Source organism: Chenopodium album, chromosome 6 (assembly GCF_948465745.1).
Source record: "Chenopodium album chromosome 6, dcCheAlbu1.1, whole genome shotgun sequence".
NCBI classification, from domain to species: domain Eukaryota; kingdom Viridiplantae; phylum Streptophyta; class Magnoliopsida; order Caryophyllales; family Amaranthaceae; genus Chenopodium; species Chenopodium album.
Genome location: NC_137839.1, coordinates 72,210,435 through 72,231,035, shown reverse-complemented (window position 1 = coordinate 72,231,035; position 20,601 = coordinate 72,210,435). Strand labels below are relative to the sequence as shown.

General features: G+C 34.8%; 2 protein-coding genes and 1 pseudogene across 3 annotated transcripts; 2 read left to right on the top strand and 1 right to left on the bottom strand.

Moving 5' to 3' along the window:
- The first annotated feature begins 1,562 nt into the window (after positions 1 to 1,562).
- LOC145636242 (receptor-like protein kinase HSL1) lies at positions 1,563 to 5,680 on the top strand. Its single transcript, XM_081687745.1, has 2 exons — positions 1,563 to 4,275; positions 5,005 to 5,680. Exons 1-2 carry the CDS (start codon positions 1,683 to 1,685, stop codon positions 5,394 to 5,396), a joined length of 2,985 nt encoding a protein of 994 aa, XP_081543871.1. The 5' UTR covers positions 1,563 to 1,682; the 3' UTR covers positions 5,397 to 5,680.
- Positions 5,681 to 8,009: 2,329 nt separating this feature from the next.
- On the bottom strand, positions 8,010 to 12,847 carry LOC145635194 (septin and tuftelin-interacting protein 1 homolog 1 pseudogene; annotated as a pseudogene). The gene is made up of 2 exons (XR_014113806.1): positions 10,684 to 12,847; positions 8,010 to 9,352 (listed from the first exon to the last, which is right to left on the bottom strand). The product of XR_014113806.1 is annotated as a septin and tuftelin-interacting protein 1 homolog 1 pseudogene (transcript).
- Positions 12,848 to 19,553: 6,706 nt separating this feature from the next.
- Positions 19,554 to 20,338, top strand: LOC145635193 (germin-like protein 8-2). The gene is made up of 2 exons (XM_081686478.1): positions 19,554 to 19,677; positions 19,794 to 20,338. The coding sequence occupies exons 1-2, from the start codon at positions 19,554 to 19,556 to the stop codon at positions 20,336 to 20,338; spliced, it is 669 nt and encodes a 222-aa protein (XP_081542604.1).
- Positions 20,339 to 20,601: the final 263 nt, after the last annotated feature.

Below are 20,601 nucleotides of genomic sequence, written 5' to 3'. Positions count from 1 at the left end.
CTTTAAATTCTATTGTACCTAGTGACAAGCCGTTATATACTTATATATTCCTTGTATCCCAGTATCCGAATACACCTAATTTAAAATACTCAGTATCAAATTTAATAATCCGTAAAAAAAAAAAAAAAAAAAACTCAAGTTGTTTTCTTTTTCTCAATAACTTGTAAAATTTGAAATCACTTAATGCACATTAGTACATTACCCATTTTGTAAAAACTACGCACATGGTATGGTATGTATGTGCAATAAACATACGTACTTAATATACGATGTACATGAATTATGTTATTTAATCGGCCGAGTATTAAAATTGGTTTAGTGGACAGAGAGTAGAGACCCTTCTTTCACCCTTGTGAGAGGTGTTTGATTTTCTTTCCAACGTGTTCTCTTTAACTTAATTTCAGTTCTGTTTAGTTCAGTTCAGCTCTAATCAATTCAGGTCAGCTTAATTAAACTCCAATCAATTTAATTCAGTTTAGTTCAGCTCAGTCCAATAAATCAGAACAAGTCATAAGTGAAGTACCCTCTCTCCCTAATAAAAGTTATCTAATAGACTCATGTCAAATTATCTAATTGAACATTTTTTTTTGTAAGACCTAATTTTTTTGAAATTCTATAAATCTTAACGTAGACAAGACTATATTTACACCTATTACCGAAAACTTAATCTACAAATAGTACTCATTTAGGGTCTGTTCTCTTCCGTTGAAATTCAGTTCAGTTCAGTTCAGTTCAGTTCAGCTCTTAATTTACGTCTAATGATATTGCTAATGATATAAAGCCAAATTTCATTCTTTTAAGCTCTTATTACAACAACAACAACAACAACAACAACAACAACAACAACAACAACAACAACAACAACAAACAACAACAACAACAACAATAATAATAATAATAATAATAATAATAATAATAATAATAATAATAATCAATAAATAATAAATAATAATAATAATCATCAATAAATAATAATAATAATAATAACAATAATAATAATTGAAATAATAATACTAATAATAATAATCAATAAATAATAATAATAATCATCAATAAATAATAATAACAATAATAATAATAATAATAATACTAATAATAATCAATAAATAATAATAATAATAATCAATAATTAATAATAATAATAATAATAATAATAATAACAATAATAATAATAATACTAATAATAATCAATAAATAATAATAATAATAATCAATAATTAATAATAATAATAATAATAATAATAATAATAATATGTACATTTGTAAATACACATATGTATAGTAATAAATAATCAATAAATAATCAAAGATCACTAATCCGTAGTTAAAAATCACTAACTAATAAGTTCAGTTCAGTTCAGTTCAGCTGAGTTCAGTCAATCAAAACATGTCCTTACTCATAAAACTATGGTCAAAGTCATTTGGTAACACCACACCAACAATATTATCACGAGACACATACACATAAAACATACAAACATGATTCACCCTCCCACAAAAAATGGAAAAAAAAAAAAACGCACCTCACTTTATTTTTACTAACTCCCTTATATACACCACGTTCAAAATTCACCAAAAAAAAAAACCACCCACTCTCGTTCCCACCTCTTTCTCATTCCCATTCTCATTCTCTCTCCTCCCATTCCATGCTCACTCACACTCTCTCTCCTCCATAACCAAACATGCTAACCTTCTTCGTCTTCTTCCTCCTCTTCTCTCTCCCACCACCAACTCTCTCCATCAACCAAGAAGGTCTCTACTTACAACACGTTAAACAATCTCTCGACGATCCAAACGGCTTTTTTTCCGGTTGGAATGACTCTCATCGCACCCCCTGTAATTGGACCGGAATCACCTGTGACTCGGTTTCCGGTTCTGTCACCTCCATTGAAATCACCAGTGCTAACCTTGTCGGCCCTTTCCCGGTCATCGTTTGCCGACTCCGTAATCTGGAATACCTTTCTTTCTACGATAATTATCTAAACTCGTCTCTGCCGCCGGATATTTCCACGTGTCAGAGTCTCCGGCATCTGGACCTTTCTCAAAATGGGTTCACCGGGAAGTTGCCGGATTCTCTGTCCACTATTCCAACGCTCGAGTACTTGGACTTGAGCTACAACAACTTTACCGGAGAAGTTCCGGCGACTTTTGGAAGCTTCCAGAAACTCGAGGTTGTTTCGTTGGTGGATAACTTTTTTAATGGAAAGTTTCCCATGTTTTTTAGCAACGTTTCTACTTTAAACACACTTAATCTGAGTTTCAACCCGTTTCTACCGAGTCGACTCGGTCCTGAACTCGGAAAACTCACGAATCTCAAGTATTTCTGGGCAACTCAAACTAACCTTTTCGGCGAGTTGCCTGACTCGCTCGGTACTCTAAAGAATGTGCTGAATTTTGACGTTTCGCAGAATCATTTGACCGGAAAACTCCCGAGTTCGCTCACTGAAATGACCAGTGCTATTCAGATTGAGCTCTACGAGAACAAGTTCACCGGCGAGTTGCCTCTCGGGTGGAAGAACATGAAATCTCTGTTACGATTTGACGCCGCGATGAACAATCTTACCGGGACGATTCCCGACGAGTTAGCTCAGCTCCCACTCTCTTCTCTCAACTTGTACCAGAACCAATTTCATGGGGTGGTTCCTGAGAGTATAGCGGACTCGCCGAATTTGTACGAGTTCAAGATCTACAACAACCGATTCACCGGTGAGTTGCCTCGGAAACTCGGTGAGAACTCACCGTTGAATCTGATCGATGTTTCGTTTAACAACTTCACTGGCGAACTACCTCCGAATTTGTGCGCAAATCGTGAATTAGCTGAGCTTCTGGTGATCGGGAACTCGTTTTCCGGTGAAATTCCGGCGAGTTTGTCTGAGTGTAAGTCATTAACACGGATACGATTGAGCGGAAATCGATTCTCCGGGAATGTACCTTCTGGTTTCTGGGGGCTTCCTCGAACCTCACTACTTGAACTCGAGTTCAACGAGTTTACTGGGGAGATACCGAAATCTATTGCTTCTGCTTCAAATTTGTCTTTAATCTTGATTTCTAACAACAGTTTTTCAGGGAAAATTCCAGAAGAAATCGGGTTGTTAACCAATTTAGTAAGTTTCATGGCGGATAATAATCGATTTTCCGGGTCATTACCAGATTCAATGCTGAAGTTGCCACAATTAGAGCGGTTACATTTGAATAATAATCAATTATCCGGTGAAATCTCACCTGGAATTAAGTCCTTGAAGAAGCTAAATGATTTTGATTTAGGAAACAATGATTTGTCCGGTTCAATTCCGGAGGAAATCGGTACACTAACATCGCTGAATTACCTTGATTTGTCGAATAACCGGCTTTCGGGTTCGGTCCCTGGTGAATTGCAGAATCTAAAGTTGAATGAGTTCAATTTGTCGAACAACCATCTTTCCGGTGAACTACCGCCGTTTTACGCCAAGGAAATGTACAAGAATTCGTTCCTCGGAAACCCGGGTTTATGCGGCGATATATCAGGCCTTTGTGATAGTAAGGTGGAAGTTAAGAGAGAAAGGTATCTTTGGGTATTAAGGACAATATTTGTTCTTGCTGCAATTGTTTTCTTAGTGGGTGTAGTTTGGTTTTATTACAAGTACAGAAATTTCAAGCAAGTAAAGAGCACAATCGATAAGTCGAAATGGACGTTGATGTCGTTTCACAAATTGGGATTTAGTGAGTACGAGATTTTGGATTGCTTAGATGAGGATAATGTGATTGGATCGGGCGCTTCGGGTAAGGTTTACAAGGCTGTGCTTAGCAATGGGGAGGCGGTTGCGGTGAAGAAGCTGTGGGCGATATCGAAATTCGCCGAAGGGGGCGATATAGAGAATGGTGGGGTTGTTCAGGACAATGGATTCGAGGCCGAGGTTGAGACACTAGGGAAGATTAGGCATAAGAATATAGTGAGGTTATGGTGTTGTTGCAAGACTAAGGATTGTAAATTGCTTGTTTATGAGTACATGCCAAATGGTAGTTTGGGTGATTTGTTACATGGTCCGAAATCAGGGTTATTAGATTGGCCTACTAGGTACAAAATCGCCCTCGATGCTGCTGAAGGCCTTTCTTACTTGCACCATGATTGTGTCCCGGCTATTGTTCATAGGGATGTGAAATCAAATAACATCTTGTTAGACGGCGAGTTTGGTGCTAAGGTGGCCGATTTCGGGGTTGCGAAAGTGGTGGATGCTATCGGAAAAGGAACGAAATCGATGTCGGTCATCGCCGGTTCCTGTGGCTACATTGCTCCCGGTGAGTCCTATACTTCTATTAAATTGTTTAATTAATCAACTAGTCATAATTTATTGAAATTCTTTGCTTCTCATAATAATTTTTGTTACATATTTGGTACTTAATATAGTAGCATGTTCTGTCATTAACATAAATGATGTGGATAATTATAGAAAGTGAAAAAGGATATGGAATAAATAGTTTTATGCAATTATTATTAGTTGGGTATGTAGTATAATTTCTTTGGAACTACCGGAATAGATTCAGAATTTTAGTTGTTGGAAGTCATATCAAACTAGTAGTAGGAATAATAATGAATTCTGTTCACTAACTAATGGTACTGTCTGATTTTATTGTGTTGAAGATCCAATTGAGTAATTGAGTTGCCTACTTTGACAATTCCAAATGCATGTTGCTATCAACAATAAACATACCATTAATTACATGTACTATGCTTTAGTTGTAAGGAATACCCATGTTGTTCAATTTATGAGTAGTACTATTATTATACGCCTTATTTCGTATCCCCATGTGTGATTGAGTGTTCATTACTGTCCTGTTCGGCGAATTTGAGTATCGATTTTTGTTAGTTAATTGGCTAAATTCGGGTTTTTTCTTGGGTTAAGGATAATCTTATACGGAGTAATCATTCTTTTCGATCTAAACTTGTTGGCAATTTCTACAATACATCGATCGAGTTAATGTTACAGGATGATGTTTAATTTTGTGTGGGCGTGTTTTGTTTTACAGAGTATGCATACACACTTCGAGTAAACGAGAAGAGTGACACCTATAGTTTTGGGGTGGTAATTCTGGAATTAGTGACCGGAAAGAAACCCGTGGACCCGGAGTATGGCGAGAAAGACTTGGTCAAGTGGGTGTGCACCACTGTGGACCAGAAGGGTGTGGACCATGTAATTGATCAAAAGCTTGATTCTTGCTTCAAGGAAGATGTGTGCAAGCTACTTAACATAGGGTTACTTTGTACTAGTCCTCTTCCCATCAACCGTCCATCAATGAGAAGAGTGGTGAAAATGTTGCAAGAAGTGAGCGGTGAGACCATGTCGAAAGCAGGGAAGAAAGACGGTAAATTGACACCGTACTATTACGAAGATGCTTCCGACCATGGCAGTGTAGTTTAGGAGGGTCAGTGGTTCATATATACTCCATGTCTACAAAAAAGAAATGGAATTTTAGTGTCATTTTGTTTGCATTGAGTGAGGAGGAAAATATTTCCAAGAAACAAAGTTCAAAAGTTTTTAAAGAAAAAAGAGAGGGAAGTGATAAATAGGGGTAGAGTAGTAGTATTAATTACTGTAGTAAGTATTAATTATAAGTTGCTGCTGTACATTGTAAATTTGTTTGACCAATGAGAGTTTTTTATCAAAAAAATTCAGAAGCAATCTACATTTTCCAAATTTATGCATTATTTATTTTTAATATGTGATGTGATTTGCTGACTTATATTTATCTACTGGCAAATCTCAGGTGACACAGATAAAATTAATGTAAAATTTACCCCAATGGTAAAAAATAACTACATACCCTTAATCTGGGGGATATGATAGTTGAAGAAAGATGTAACAACCCCAAAAAAAGTAGGGCAGTAGACTACACTTTGCCACTGTAAATCCTCTGTTGTTCTTTTATAAAAGTGGTAAAAATGCTTAGATGGGTAACTGTGCTTTGGCATCTGCAACGGTTGATTTGGCCCTTCAAATTTAGGCCAATAGCCCTTAAATCATATGCAATGGTACAGCTATGTCATGTTATTTTAGCTAGTAAATTAAGGGTAGTTATGGTGATGCCAGTATATTTGTAGGGTACCCTAATATCTTCCTACTTTCTTTAACAAAATAATGGGTCTTTATGTGTTACTATAGTATATATAGGTTTTAACCTAGTTGAAATAAATTGGTGTACTAAAAATTAAGATGGACTTTTAATGGTGGATAGTGGTCCTGCTTGTGAAAGGAGTTAATCATTGGGGTTAGTTGCTTGATCCCTTGATTAATTAAATTAAGGTGAATATTAGTGTAAAATGCAAATGCTGACAAGATTTGGTGTTAAAAGTATTTTCGGCCTAATTGATATGAAATTATAATAGGGAATAATAATTAGTAGAAAAACTTTCTTGTACAATATCACCGGTCCATATCTATAGTAATTTTCTTCCATAATTTTTTTTTTAAAATTTAATTTATTTATTTTTTTTTATTTGAGGGGAATTTTCTTCCACAAACTAGTATCTTGTACAATTAGAATTGTAAACTCATTTTGTCAAAAAAAAAAAAAAGAATTGTAAACTCATTGGTTAATTAGGTTAACACTCAATACCTTATTTTCGCTTATACTTAAGAAAATCGAATTTCATAAAAATTAAGTTCAAGGTTTGATGAATCCATATAGGTAAGTTAAGCTCAATAACTCCAAATAAAATTTTTATAAGAGGATAGGACTAATTTAAGTAACCCATATATATAAGTATACAATAAATCTATATCTATATCTATATCTATACTTAGTATTTAAAAAGACAAACCACAATTACCTATATGACACATGTCATAACACATCTATTAATATTTCCTCTTTGTACTCCCTTTTAAAGTTAAAGATAAACTAAAATGTTATTAAATGCTAAAGTCTTTGTGCATTTCTAACTTGCAATTTTGAGTAAGAAAATAAATGTTCCATTTTCACAATTAAAAAAAAAAAATAAATAAAATAAAATTGTACTCCTCTCTATACCCCTTTTAATGTAAAAGTTAAAATAACAAATTATTTAATGTTAAAATCTTTATGTATTTCTAACTTGCAAATTATAAGTAAGAAAATTAAGCAAATTATAACAAAAAATCACAGACACATACAAGACAAATAAGCAACACATTTCAAGAAAAATAAAATGAGCTACAACCCGTCCGTTCGTTGAACGGGCCAAAATGCTAGTTATAATAAGTTAGGTTTCAGTACCAATAATTTAACAATACTTTTGCTTTAATTTGCAAAGTCTAAAGGTGATATTAAAGACTAACAATTACTAATTAGACCAAAAAATAATATTTGGTTGGATTACATAAAGAAGGTGGTCAGTTTTGACCTTTATTGACATTTGACATTAATGAATTTTGACCATTAAAGTGCATGTTTAGGCCCTAAACAAGTCCAAATTAAATAAAATGAAAAGACTAATTAGACCAAACTTTTCATCTTATGATTAATGACTAATCGATTGTACATAAGCTACCTTTTCTTTTGCACCAACAAAAGAAAAGAAAAGGATACTTTTCCACTATATTCTTATTGATGGACTTGAAAGGCTTGCAATAAGTTGTGTTGTGCCTTCTTGGCCCATTTGTAGATTTCAAAATATCAATTTAATGTGGTCTGCCCCAATGTAGATATTTTTCTGAAGAATGAATAGTAATTTGCAGGAGTATGGCCCACTACCCAATTATTTTTACATCTACCATCAATGAAGGCTGAGCCCAAATTTAATTTTCAGGAATGCTAGAATGATTATGACAAGTTCTTGGTAAAAGTAATTCTCATATAAGGATTGGAGTTGAAATCGAAATCTCTTGTTTTACTCCATAGTATAAACAATCACTTATCATCTGATTCAATTACTTGTTGGCTAACCTAAGGCCAGTTTGGATAGATAATTTTGACATAAACATAATTCGGTTTTGAAAAATTAAATACACCGATATTAGCATGAGGGAGACGAAATAAGACATAGGGAGTAAAATTAAGAACAAAAAAACCACAACACTAGAGACAGCCAAGTTTCATATGTTCAATTGTTACTTTGTTAGCTTGTCTAAATAGGAGTCAAAACAAAGGACACAAACAAAAGGTTATATTGTCCTGCAGTTGCATGAACTTACTGAACTTCCATTCTCTAGACTTAGAGCTATAATTGGTACTACAAGTACCTTGGCCAAATTAATCCCTTAAGTGTTTCACTGACTCTGAATTTGGAATTTGAAATCGCCGGTAATTGCTTCATCATCCGTTACACCAATTTCTAGATCCTGCCAAGTTTACATTGTATCAGACTATCAGAGTTTACAAATGATATAAGAAATATCAAGATTGTAAAGAACTTCTAAAAAAGTAGATCAAAAACTTATAAAGCATCCGCCTTGCTTATCAATTCTAGGCTCTATGCTGCCATTGCTGTGTAAAGGGGCAGATAAATAAGGGCAGTTGGATTGTTAAAGGCGCAACACACAAGAAGAGCTTGCATTACAGAAATAGTATGTAACTGCTTCATTCAATTTGGCTGGTCTAAACAACTAGAGGGGGGTGGGGGACTGGGGGGGGGGGGGGGTTAGAAGGGTTGCTGAGTTCATAATAATTATGGGCGAGGGCAAATGAGCAAATTGTTTTAAACCAGACATTTCCGGGGGATATTAGATCACCCTGTCAGCTGTTGTCTGTAAGGAAAGAAAGATGATACTGTTTCACTTGTACATGATGAGCACCAGGAGTGGGAAATCTGAAATAACAAATAAAATCCATGTTAGCAGCATAATAGGATAAAAGAATTTTAAAATGATCATAAGGTGTACAAATACTGTTTTCCCATGTCCAAGTAATAGAGTAGACAAAATTCCAATATTGGTTCAAGATCTGCTCAAGATCAGCACAAAATGTCAGAAGAAAATAAAATTTGAATTCAAGGTTGAATTTAACTCACAGAACTTCCAAAAGATGTACGATACGTCGACTAGCATTAGTAGCATAGGTGTTGACTGGTGAGGAGGGATCCAATAGGTGAATCTCAGCCTGATAAACACCAAATGCAATACAAGAGCTAAACATACTGAACCCAAGCAGCAAATGAGAAAGAGATTTACCTTCATAATTGGCCTATCCCGATGTTGCGAAACATTGTTTGACAGTTGCAACTTACACTCAGTAGTGACACAAGAACTCCCAGCTCAAATTTTCAAGGACCATATTCTAGCTGAAATCAACAAAACTATTAGCAAAGTAACATGAAGGTCCAAACTCACTGTTTTTCAGCATGTCATCTCTCACGTTCATCAGATCACATAAGTCCATTTTTGACTAGTCCATCAAGAAACTGCAAAAGGCGTATATAGGTCAGAGACCTCAGAGTACCATTGTCGTTCCTCCTTAAGGCAGTAATTCGATGATTAGCAGACATGAAAGGTCAAAGATAGTATGGATTTCACCATAAAATGATCACTATTTCATGAACAGGAACAAAATCTGTGTCTCACAGCAAAGTCATAGATCGGAAGTGAACCTTTTTCCATACCTAGACTCTTTTCATTAGTAGTTGCATAATACTTATTCAATTATTCATAAAGATAGTGGAACAAGGAATAGGACTTAACCTTATGCATTGATCGTTTCTATCAGTTTCTTTCCAAAATTACGTTAACCTTATGCATTGATTGTTTTATCAGTTTCTACTCGGCATGATACGTACTAGACCATAGCAATACCATACATATCAGGAAGAAGAATAATATGTAGACTAAACTATATAAGGTCAGGGTATTAGTTGATAATTCAAATACCATATCAAACCAACTCCAAATTAAGTAAAAATGATTAGAAAAGAAAACTTTTGCATAGAAATATAGAAACAAGAAACTAAACAATACTGGTACAGCTTATTTATATTCATCAAACAGCAGTCTTTCTGTAGCAATTCAGGCTTCACCATTGACCTTAATAAAGCACTTCTAAATGGCTATTAGACTTAATTATGTCAGATGAAGCATTAGCGAGTTTGAGAATGAGTGATGAACTGAACTGTGAGTCTAATGTTCTGGCCTTCATTAATTTTAATGTTCTGAACCAGAAGCAAAGCCCTGATGCTTATTAGATTTGATGGAGTAGGGTTTGTTACATCATAATATCGCACTTAAGAGTAAATTACCTGTTATTTTAGGAATTAATCTTAATTAAGCTATACCCTCATCCAAATTACTACGTATATACATAGCAAGAAGATTTTTTTTTCCCTTCAAAAATCTGAGTTCATGCAGTTTCTTTGATGCATTGGACATTATATTATACCACTTGGGTCAGTCTTCTATTTCTTTCTTGAGACAGTGAAAACATAAAATCAGATTTCGGATGCATGATGTATGGATGATATATGCCTAGTACTTAGCCAATACTATGACACAAATCCAAAAGAGAACTTTCACATACAGTCAACCTCTGCATACCTCAAAAGAATTGAAATTGATGAACAATTAAGAGAACACACAGAATAAAATGAAGATAGGAAAATCAAGGCTCAAACATATAATGCTCAAAGAGTTTGTTCAACGTTTTTCAAGTCCTAATGCAAGAACACGCTCTACTATTTATGTGATCACAATTAACAGACATCTCATATACAGCTACAAAAACAAAGTTAAGGCATCAACTTACAACAAAGTTCAGCGCCGCCTTGAAGTAGAGATGTTCTGCATCTGTACAAGTTGTCCAAGAGTTACCAAAGACCATTTCTCCTGGACTCGAGCGAAAATCTTCTGATTGAAGGAGTCCACAATGATGCTTACAATGCCAAAGCTATATACTTGGTGATCGTCGTGTGTTCTCCCAGGTTTAGGCTTAAAGTGCAAGCCTTGTTGCTGTGCATAGACCTCAATAACTTCTTTCAAATTTTTAGGCAGACTGTCAGCGTCAGCTGTAACATGTTGTTGAGCTGCATATTGCCTTTGTTTAGGCACCCTTGAAGGGCTAATGTTCTCCTCTACACCAGGGTGAACCTCCTCCGAACCTAGAGACTGATATATCATCTTCAGGCCTAGCCATAGCTGGCGCCTAACACGTTCCGTGGCCAAAACATCAGCAGGAATAAGCTCTTTCCACCCAAGGTACCATTGTTCAATCTCTTTATAGTCTTTGCTTGTACAAAGCCAGTGGTGCAGAGCTTGTTGCCACTTTCCGAAAAAGTGATTCTCCAGTAAACTAACAATGTAACGAATGGGAATTGCAGAAGCCCATGTCATAACCCAGTTAAACTGTTCAAGTTTCTGATTAGCAGGATTGACTTGAAATTCCTGCATCACATCTTTCAACTTAGGAAGAATGGACCTGACAACCAGTTTTTCCCAACTAGCAGAATCGAATACTGTCTTCCAAGGAGATAGGATAGTGTAAGCTGACATATCACTAGGATGCCAATCACAGAGAGCATTTTCAAATTTTACAAGGATAGCTTGATGAAGAGTCTCAAGCTTCCGCGAAAGCAATGGAAGCCAGGGATGCATCCAGATATGAATTGGTATTGTTTCGCGGCAAGGTTCCCAAGAGTTAACAGCTTCAGATAACTTAGGCATCACAATCATATCAAGCAGTGACTGCAGCACAAAAGGTGTAAGCAATTCCTCCCATAACTCAATAAAACGAAGCATAGGTTCAGGATCTCTAGCCTGCCATGAGTTTAGACCTGCTATTCTGACTGCAGGAAACACTACTTCGGTCACTAACTGTGAGTACGGACCTGTTGCATCCTCAAACATGTCATGATCCTCGCCGTCTCCCTGCAACAAACCTTTCCACAAAGCTATGACATCCATACCATGCCACGGGTTCTGAAGCGGATCCCATCCTTGAAACACTCTAGCCAACAGAGGGACAGCAAAAGAACACGCGATACAGGACAGGTTACCGAGTTTATACTCCTCAGGAAACCTCCTCTGCAGGTCTCTGAAGGACTCTGCAACAGACTCTGAAGTCAATTTTCCTGACACATTCTCCTCCTCAATACTGTCTAAAACCTGCATTATCTCCTCCATAGAATCAACCCCCTTCTTCTGATCTGCAGACTCTTTCTGAAGCCTTCCTTTCTCTTCCTGCAGCGAAACGACAGTCTGTTTCTCCAACATCAATTTCCTCTCCACATTCTCAACTTCAAGCTTCGCCAAGTCTGACACCAATCCTACATTATACTGCAACTCCTGCATAGGCATATCATCACTGTCTTTTCCTGCCGGAACAACAATATCCTGATGCACCTTATCAGCACGAACACGAACTCGAACTCGACCTCGTTCTTTCCACAATACTTCAGTCTCCCTCTTATGATCATTATACCCTAATCCTTCTAACTTCGGTCTCAACTTTGCCTCGATTGGAGCAACAATACCTTGTTCATTCTTCCCTAACCCACCACCACTATACCCCATCTTTTGCAACAACTTCATCCCAATACCTTTCGTGTATTTCTCGAAACCCCCAACATTATTCTCCCTTAAATCAACCTTATAAGACAAAGCAAAATTTACAGGATTCATGTGACGAACCAACGTATCAGTTAACCCGCCAATTCTTCTACTCTTTTTCTTGATGTTCTTCCTAAAAAAGATTTCATCTTCATCATCGTTGTTAGAATCTGAATTATCAAATAATACATCATCATTTGATTGAACAAATTTTCTTTTGGGTTTTCTGTAAAAGGATTCGTTCTCAATAAACTGATCTAAATCGACAAAATCGTTATCCATATCAAATTCCTCTATTATTTGATATTCATCCATTATTAATCACTCAAATTATCCAAAGATTTTGTTAAAGATTTGAAAAGAGATACGAATTGAAGGTGCTAATATAGACAAATCGTTGGTCTTGAGTTAATCACCGCCTAACTTACGTGACTCGCAAGGTCGCCAAAAAAAAAAAAAAAAAAAAAAAAAGAAAAAAAAAAGGGGGAAGTCAAGTAGTCAACCAAAGCAAGAAAAGGCGGGTCAGTGGATCCAATATGTTTAATGAAATTTGTTAACACGACACCACACACACGTTTAGGGTTCGTTTGGCGTTGATGTAGTTTTTTTTTTTTTTAATTTTGAAAACTGACAACAAAAAAGTGAAAAATATTTTTTTCTTGTTTCTTGTTTCCTGTTTTTGGTTTTTAGTTTTCAAAAAATTAGGAAACTAAAAACCAAAAATGATGCCGAACAAGCCCTTAATTAAGCGGGTTGGTTTGGGTTAGTGTTGAGGTTTATTTTTCAATTTGTTGATTTTTTATTTTTATTTTTTGAAAACTTTCAATTTGTTGATTAATTAAAGGTTAATTGTTAAATTACCATCCAAAAAATAATAATTTTCGAATTAACCACCCGTTTAATTTTTAATTATGAATTACCACCCCTTAAATTAAATAAATGCTCAAATTACCACCCATTTCAAAAAGGAAAAATTGTCATGAATATTACGACCTTTCAGCGATCTTTCATAAATATAACGACCTTTGGATTATCCCGAAATATTACGACCTTTGACTCTGATCTTCCATAATTAGGATGTAACCAGTTGGTGACCTGTTAAAAGGGTTAAGTGTGACACGTGTCACTTTAGTCAGATACTTTTTTGTTTACTTATACAATTTTTTTATTTTAAAAAATGATTTTAGTATAAAATGTTAATAGATTTGAATAATTAAAAAAAATGATTTTAGTTTTTAAAAAATCCCTTAGCCCCTACTGCCCCCCGCATCCCCGTGAAACACCCTACAACCACCACCCCTGTGAAACCCACCATGGTCTTGAGCCCCACCCACCCCCGTGAAACCCCCACCGTAACTCTCGCTTAGCTTCTCCGTCCTCTATCCATTGATGCAAGCAAGTATATAGTGTCGGGGGTCGAAAATGAAAGGGTTGGGTAGAATTTCAGATGAAGTGGTCGGAAGTCGATTTTAATGGAGGTGGGATTTAGGTGAAGTGGGCGGGTTTCCTGTTTAGGGGTTGGCTGGAATTTCAGAACCGATGAGAATATAAAGTCAGGGGTTCGAAAATGAAAGGGAAAAGGTGAGGGCTGCCACAGTTCGAATTCGGGAGGGGAATGGGGTAGGCTGGTCGAAAAGGAGAGGGGAATGGGGTGGCGTGGTCGGAAAAGGGAAGTGAAGGGCATGGGGTGGTCGCCGGTCGTCGGGAAACGTCGAGGCTAGTCAGAATGGGAGGGGAAGGTGGCTGTCGGAAAACCCTTTGTGCTGCCGGAACGGTTAGGGAAGAACAGGGTGGGTTTTACATTTTTCTTTCTTTTTTTATTTGTATTTTTTCTTAATTAAAAATCAGTTTCTTAAAAAAGAAAAATATAAAATCAAAATTAAAATTTCTAACCTATCACAATGCGACACCTGTCTTGGGTAACCTTTTAAAAAGATTATCGGTTTTTTATCCTATTTATGGAAGATCAGGGTCAAAGGTCATAATATTACGAGATAATCCAAAGTTCGTTATATTCACTACGTGAAAAAACGCATTTGGCACCGGTTCAAACCCGGCCTAAGGCACCGGTTTGAACCCGTACCTGTGTGGGGGGTGCCAAATACCCCCCTTTTTGGCACCGGTTCAAAACCGGTGCCATAAACCAGTTTTGGCACCGGTTAACCGGTGCCTTAAATAGTTCCGCGAAATATTATTTTTTAGTGGAAGCTCTTTTAGGCACCGGTTAACCGGTGCCTTTTTGGTATTTTTTTTTTGTTTTACTTTTTTCTTGCAATAATAATAAAAATAATATACAAACAAGTTAACAAACATCAGAAATACAAACCAAACAAAATGGTAAAATACGGAGCCTTGATCGAAATTGTTATATTCAACATCAAAACAATTGTAAATCACATTATATTCAAGTAAATTGTTATTGTACAATACAAAAAAAAAAAAATTAAAAAGTTACAATGAATTATAATGAAATTCAACTCAGAAATTGAAATTGTAAAACAATAAAAAAAAAATTACAACATCAAAACAATATTCCAAAAAAAAAGTCTTGAATCCTTGAATTGTTGCATGAATTAACACCTGCATCAATAATAACCCAGAAATTATTAAAACTCAAAAAAAAAAAAACGAGAAACAATAACCCAGAAAACTCATGCATGCAAGAGAAAGAGAATATCAATATAGAAAACCCAGAAAACTAACCGCACAAACATTGAATTAACCCCAAAGATTTCGAAAATCAATTAACCCCAAAACTTTCGAAAATTAATTAATCCAGAAACTTTCGAAAATCAATTAACCAAGAAAAACAATTAACCCTAAAACTTTCGAAAATCAATTAATCCCAGAAATTTCGAAAAATCAATTAATTTAAGTGCAAATTTACAACAATCAAACCCAAAAAAATTAAGGCAATGAATTATAATTACACCAATCAATTTTGAACAATATTACAACAATCAAACCCAAAAAAATTAAATTAAGGCATATAACATAAATAATTAAACCTAGAAACCCTTACCAATTAAATCCAGAAACATGCACTAACCTCAAATTTGACCAGAAAATAAGTGGACTTGGTGGCGGTGGGCAGAAGACAGAAGAGAGGTCGGAGATCGAGACAGAAGAGGACAGAGAAGGGAGAGAGGACAAAGAAGAGAGGTCGGAGAGAGAAGGAGGGGAGGAGAGGAACGTCGGCGCCGATCTAGATCAAAGGAGAAAGAAGGTGAAGCGGATCGAGATCAGAGGAGAGAGAAGGAGAAGCGCCGAGGAGAGAGAAGGAGGTAGGTTAGGTTATATTAGGGTATATATAAAGGAAAGGCCTTTTTTTTTTTTTGGAGCAACAGTTCAGTGGCACCGGTTCAAACCGGTGGCCTTTTTATTTTTGGCACCGGTTTGAGCTGAACCGGTGCCATTGTTCTTGGTCCAAATCCCCGCCCAATTGTAGGCCGGTTTTTGGCACCGGTTTGGCCTGAACCGGTGCCAATTGGGGGTTGCCTTTTTGTATTTTTCTACTAGTGATTTATGGAAGACCGCTGAAAGGTCGCAATATTCCTGACAATTTTTTCTTTTAAAAATTTGGTGGATTTTCCGTCTATAGGCCCCACCTAACACTTATTTTGACCCTTATGACTGATTTTTTCCACGATTATTCTCTTTAAAAGCGCTCTCTAAACTTTAATCTACATTCCCTTCACCAAATTCTACCAAATTTCAAAGAGAAAAATATGAAATGAAGTTAAGAGAGCGTTTTTAAAGAGAAAAATCGAGAGAAAAAAAACAGTCAAAAGGGTCCAAATAAGCTATAGGTCGGGCCCACAGACATCCACCGAATTTTTAAAATGGGTGATAATCTGAGCATTTATTTAATTTAAGGGGTTGTAATTTAATTTAAAATAAAAAGTTAAACGGGTGGTTAGTTCGAAAATGGTTACATTTTTTAGTGGTAATTTAAAAATTTTCCTTTATTAAATTAACTGAAATATATAAATGTAACTAGAAATTAGCTCAAAGTGATGCACTGAATCGTTATTAAATTTGTGAAAAAGAACCATTTAAGTGGTCGACTTTTTGTAAAATGACATCAATCAATATTAATATCAATCAATATATATTATTAAAACCCATGGCAATACATGCTATTTTTCCTTGTGTCACCAATTTTGCCATTTGGAATATATTGTGACCCCACATCTTACAAATTCATTAATGATTGAAAACTCAATGTATGCATAACCTCTTATATATTACGTAATGTTTTGTTTAATTGAAAAACTCTTCATATACATAATACTCTATTTAAATTCCCCTACCTTGGAATGTAACTCCTTAATAATTGCATAATAATAAAATTTGTAAGAAACTAAACATTACTCCATATTTGTATGCATTATTAATTCATAAGATTGTAAATATAGAGTAAAAGTTTTGATTTATATATATTACAATTGTAATTATAGAGTAATTTTTTAGGGTGCATTATGGAGTACTCCGTAGTATATATATTGACATTTATACAGATTTGATTCATCAATTATATTTTTTTTTCACATTGGATTGATTTATCATTTACCTTATATGGAAGGTCAAACCAACTCATACAAACAACTAACTACTTAAGCTATCATATTAAAAAAAAAAAGCTCTCAATGACAAACAAGCCACAATATATACTTCGTATAGTTCAATTAAAGTAATAAATTTATAATGACTCGGGGCGTCGCCTGGGCCAATAACTAGTTTTAAGTGAAAAATTGTGAAAAAAAATCTTTAAAGTTGTATCATTTATTTAGGAGTACTTGGGTGAGTTTTTTGGGTGGTCAACGTCGGAGCTCCGGTGTTGACTTTCACGTGTTACTTACGTGAGTTTAAAAAAAACCCAAAATTTTGGGGTAGAGAAAGAAAGAGAAATAAAGGGGGAAAATGAAAGGAGTAGTTCGAATACGAGGGAAGGAGATTTTTTTTTTTTTTTTCTAAGCTGTACCCCTAAGGTATTTGAGTTTCTAAGGTGTACCCATGTTTTTTCAAGTTTCTAACCTGTGCCCTTCAACTCCTTATCAATACTAAAATGTACCCTTATTAGTTGTTTAAAAGTTATTTGAGAGTGTGATTTCGTGGCTTCATTTTTCATTATTAGGGTTGCGGTGGCTAAGATTTCTTTCTCCTACCATTTCCTTACCTTGTATCATCTTTCTATTAAATTTATAGTTAACTTTATGTGACATGGAAGTCCCAAGGAGGGTACCATTCATTAATGGTAGTGAGTTTAGGGGCACAACTTAAAAACTTGAAAACACATGGGTTCACCTTAGAAACTCGAATACCTTAGGGGTATAGCTTTTATTTTTGTTTAACTCACGTGACTAACACGTGAGAGTCAACATTAGAGCTCCGACGTTGATCACCCAGAAAACTCATCTAAGTACTCCCTGACAACAAAATATAACTTACAGGGTTTTTTTGTTCACAACTTTTCACTTAAAATATTCTTTTACAAAAAATCGACCAGAAAAGGTCCTTCTTTTACAAATTTCTCTTATTAAATTTGTGTGACTAAAGTTTTGTAGTGAATGAAATGGTTCAGAGTTGAATGTGCTTTGTCTTAATTAATTTGACAGGAGTATTGGAGGAACAAACCTTTAACATTAACCTAACACCTTACTTATTAAGTAATGTTAAAGTTAACTTCTGAATGAAAGATGTATAGAGTGACAAATACATGAAGATTTTAATTTATTTTTCTTCAAAGAACATGATGTAGAAAAAGAGAAGAATTTATTAATTTTGGCGTAATGCATGACATTAGCTTTTTTGATGCCATGATGTATTCTATGGTATGGGTACTCAGTACTCACTTTTTAAACCTTATTAGTATGTATCGGTCAAGATTGGACACTGAAAACAGAACAAGCACTAATTACTTGTAGGTTAGTATTGTTATATCTCTTAGTATTCAAATAAATAACATGTTTGTGTGACATATAGACTTTTAGGTTTACTTGCCATCGTCACGTACATATCCAATCCTCTGCTCAAATGTCATAGCTTTTAAATATTTTTGTAGTGACGGAATAATATAATATCATCAATATGATATTTACTTTGTGTTTTCTTTGACCATAAATTAATTAATAAAAACGCATACTAAATAATTGTTATACTTCATGTTAGAACAGTAATATTCAAATATAATTTTAGTAAAAATAAATTAAATGCAGCAAAATTAGTTTTAATCTAGTAAAAATCAGTATTCTCAAAGAACAAATACAACAATGAATCAACAAAAGAAAGTTTTAATTAAGAATTTTTTTTGGTACTTAGCAAAAATAATTTAAATATATGCACAATAATTCTAATTCAATATAAATAAGATAAAGAGAACGTGACCTTATATTATGAAATTATCAAACACATTATTGAGAATTATGAGTATTGGTCAAAGTTTTCAAAATTTCAGCATAAAAATATGACAAGTACATTATGAGATAGATGGAGTAATAATAATTTATCATAGCGTAGAATTTTTAGAAAAAAAAATTAAAAGAATTCAAAATGTAAGTAAAAGTGTAAAACATGTAAAAAAAAAAAAAACCGAAAGTATTAGTTAGAAAAACATTTTTTAGTTGTTTGTACATGTTTGTTAAAGTACAGTATTTTGCATTATTAATACATCCTACTCTAACTATTCAGATATTGCATAACTAAAACGTCCTACTCAAACTGATTAACCTAATCTTACGACATTAGTTGATTATATAAAACCATTCTCCTCGACCACTATACAATGTAAGATTGACGAGGTCATTACCTGCTAAGTAAGATTGTAAGAAAATTAAAATGTTAATTAACTACTCTCATTGAAAAACTAAACAAATAGACTAGAAAGTTTCATGATTAATGACCCATTCTACGTATACTTCTTCGAACCATAATCTAGTTATCCAGCCTCAACTATAAAAGGGATCATTTAGCATGCAAGAAGATTATAACTTGCACTTTGTAATACTCACATAGTCTCATTATTCATTAATTATTTGAGTGTAACAAACCAATTTCATAAGAAAAAGAGATATGGAAGCTCGTTATTTTCTTGTTTACCTTACTTTCTTAGCCATGTCTTCCTACATGGCCTATGCGACTGATCCTACTCAGCTACAAGACTTCTGTGTTGCGGTGAATGACCCAAATAGTGAACGTATGTTTTTTTGTCCAATTTAATAACAAACCTTGTGAATTTATTTAATTTTAATTTCGATTTGTACTTTATTTTTAAAATTGATGCTAATTAAGGAGTATTTAATAAATTTGCAGTGTTTGTGAATGGATTGTTATGTAAGAATCCAATGGATGCTAAACCCGAGGATTTCTTTAAGGATGGGCTAGACAAGCCAGGGGACACTAACAATAGGGTACAATCCGCTGTTACACTAGTCTCTGCATTACAACTTCCAGGGCTCAACACCCTCGGCATCTCATTGGCTAGGATTGATTATGCGCCTTACGGCCTTAACCCTCCTCACACACATCCTCGTGCAAGTGAAATCCTTACAGTCATTGAAGGAACTCTCTATGTAGGCTTTGTAACTTCCAACCTTGCAAACGGCGATAACAAGTTGTTCACTAAGGTGCTTAACAAAGGTGATGTGTTTGTTTTCCCACAAGGCCTCATTCATTTCCAATTCAATATTGGAAAATATCCTGCCATTGCTATTGCTGGACTAAGCAGCCAAAACCCTGGTACGGTGACCATTGCTAACGCCGTTTTCGGGGCTGATCCACCTATCAATGTTGATGTACTAAGCAAGGCCTTCCAGCTAGATGAACACATAGTGAAGATGCTCCAATCGAAATTTTAAATGTGCCCCTAATTTAATTTTCTACTACGTATGATTTTGGAGTATTTATACAATAATAACCAAGTGATTGATATGGTCTTGGTTTATCAATGTTACTTCTTTATGTTCTAAATTTATACATATCCTAGTAGTCCTACTAATATAGGCTACTATATTGTACGCATGCTAATAAATAATATTTGTTAGTTACTCCGTCCTGTATTGTACGCGTGCATTACGTACGTACTTGTTATATGTACGCGTCACTATTGAATTATAATACG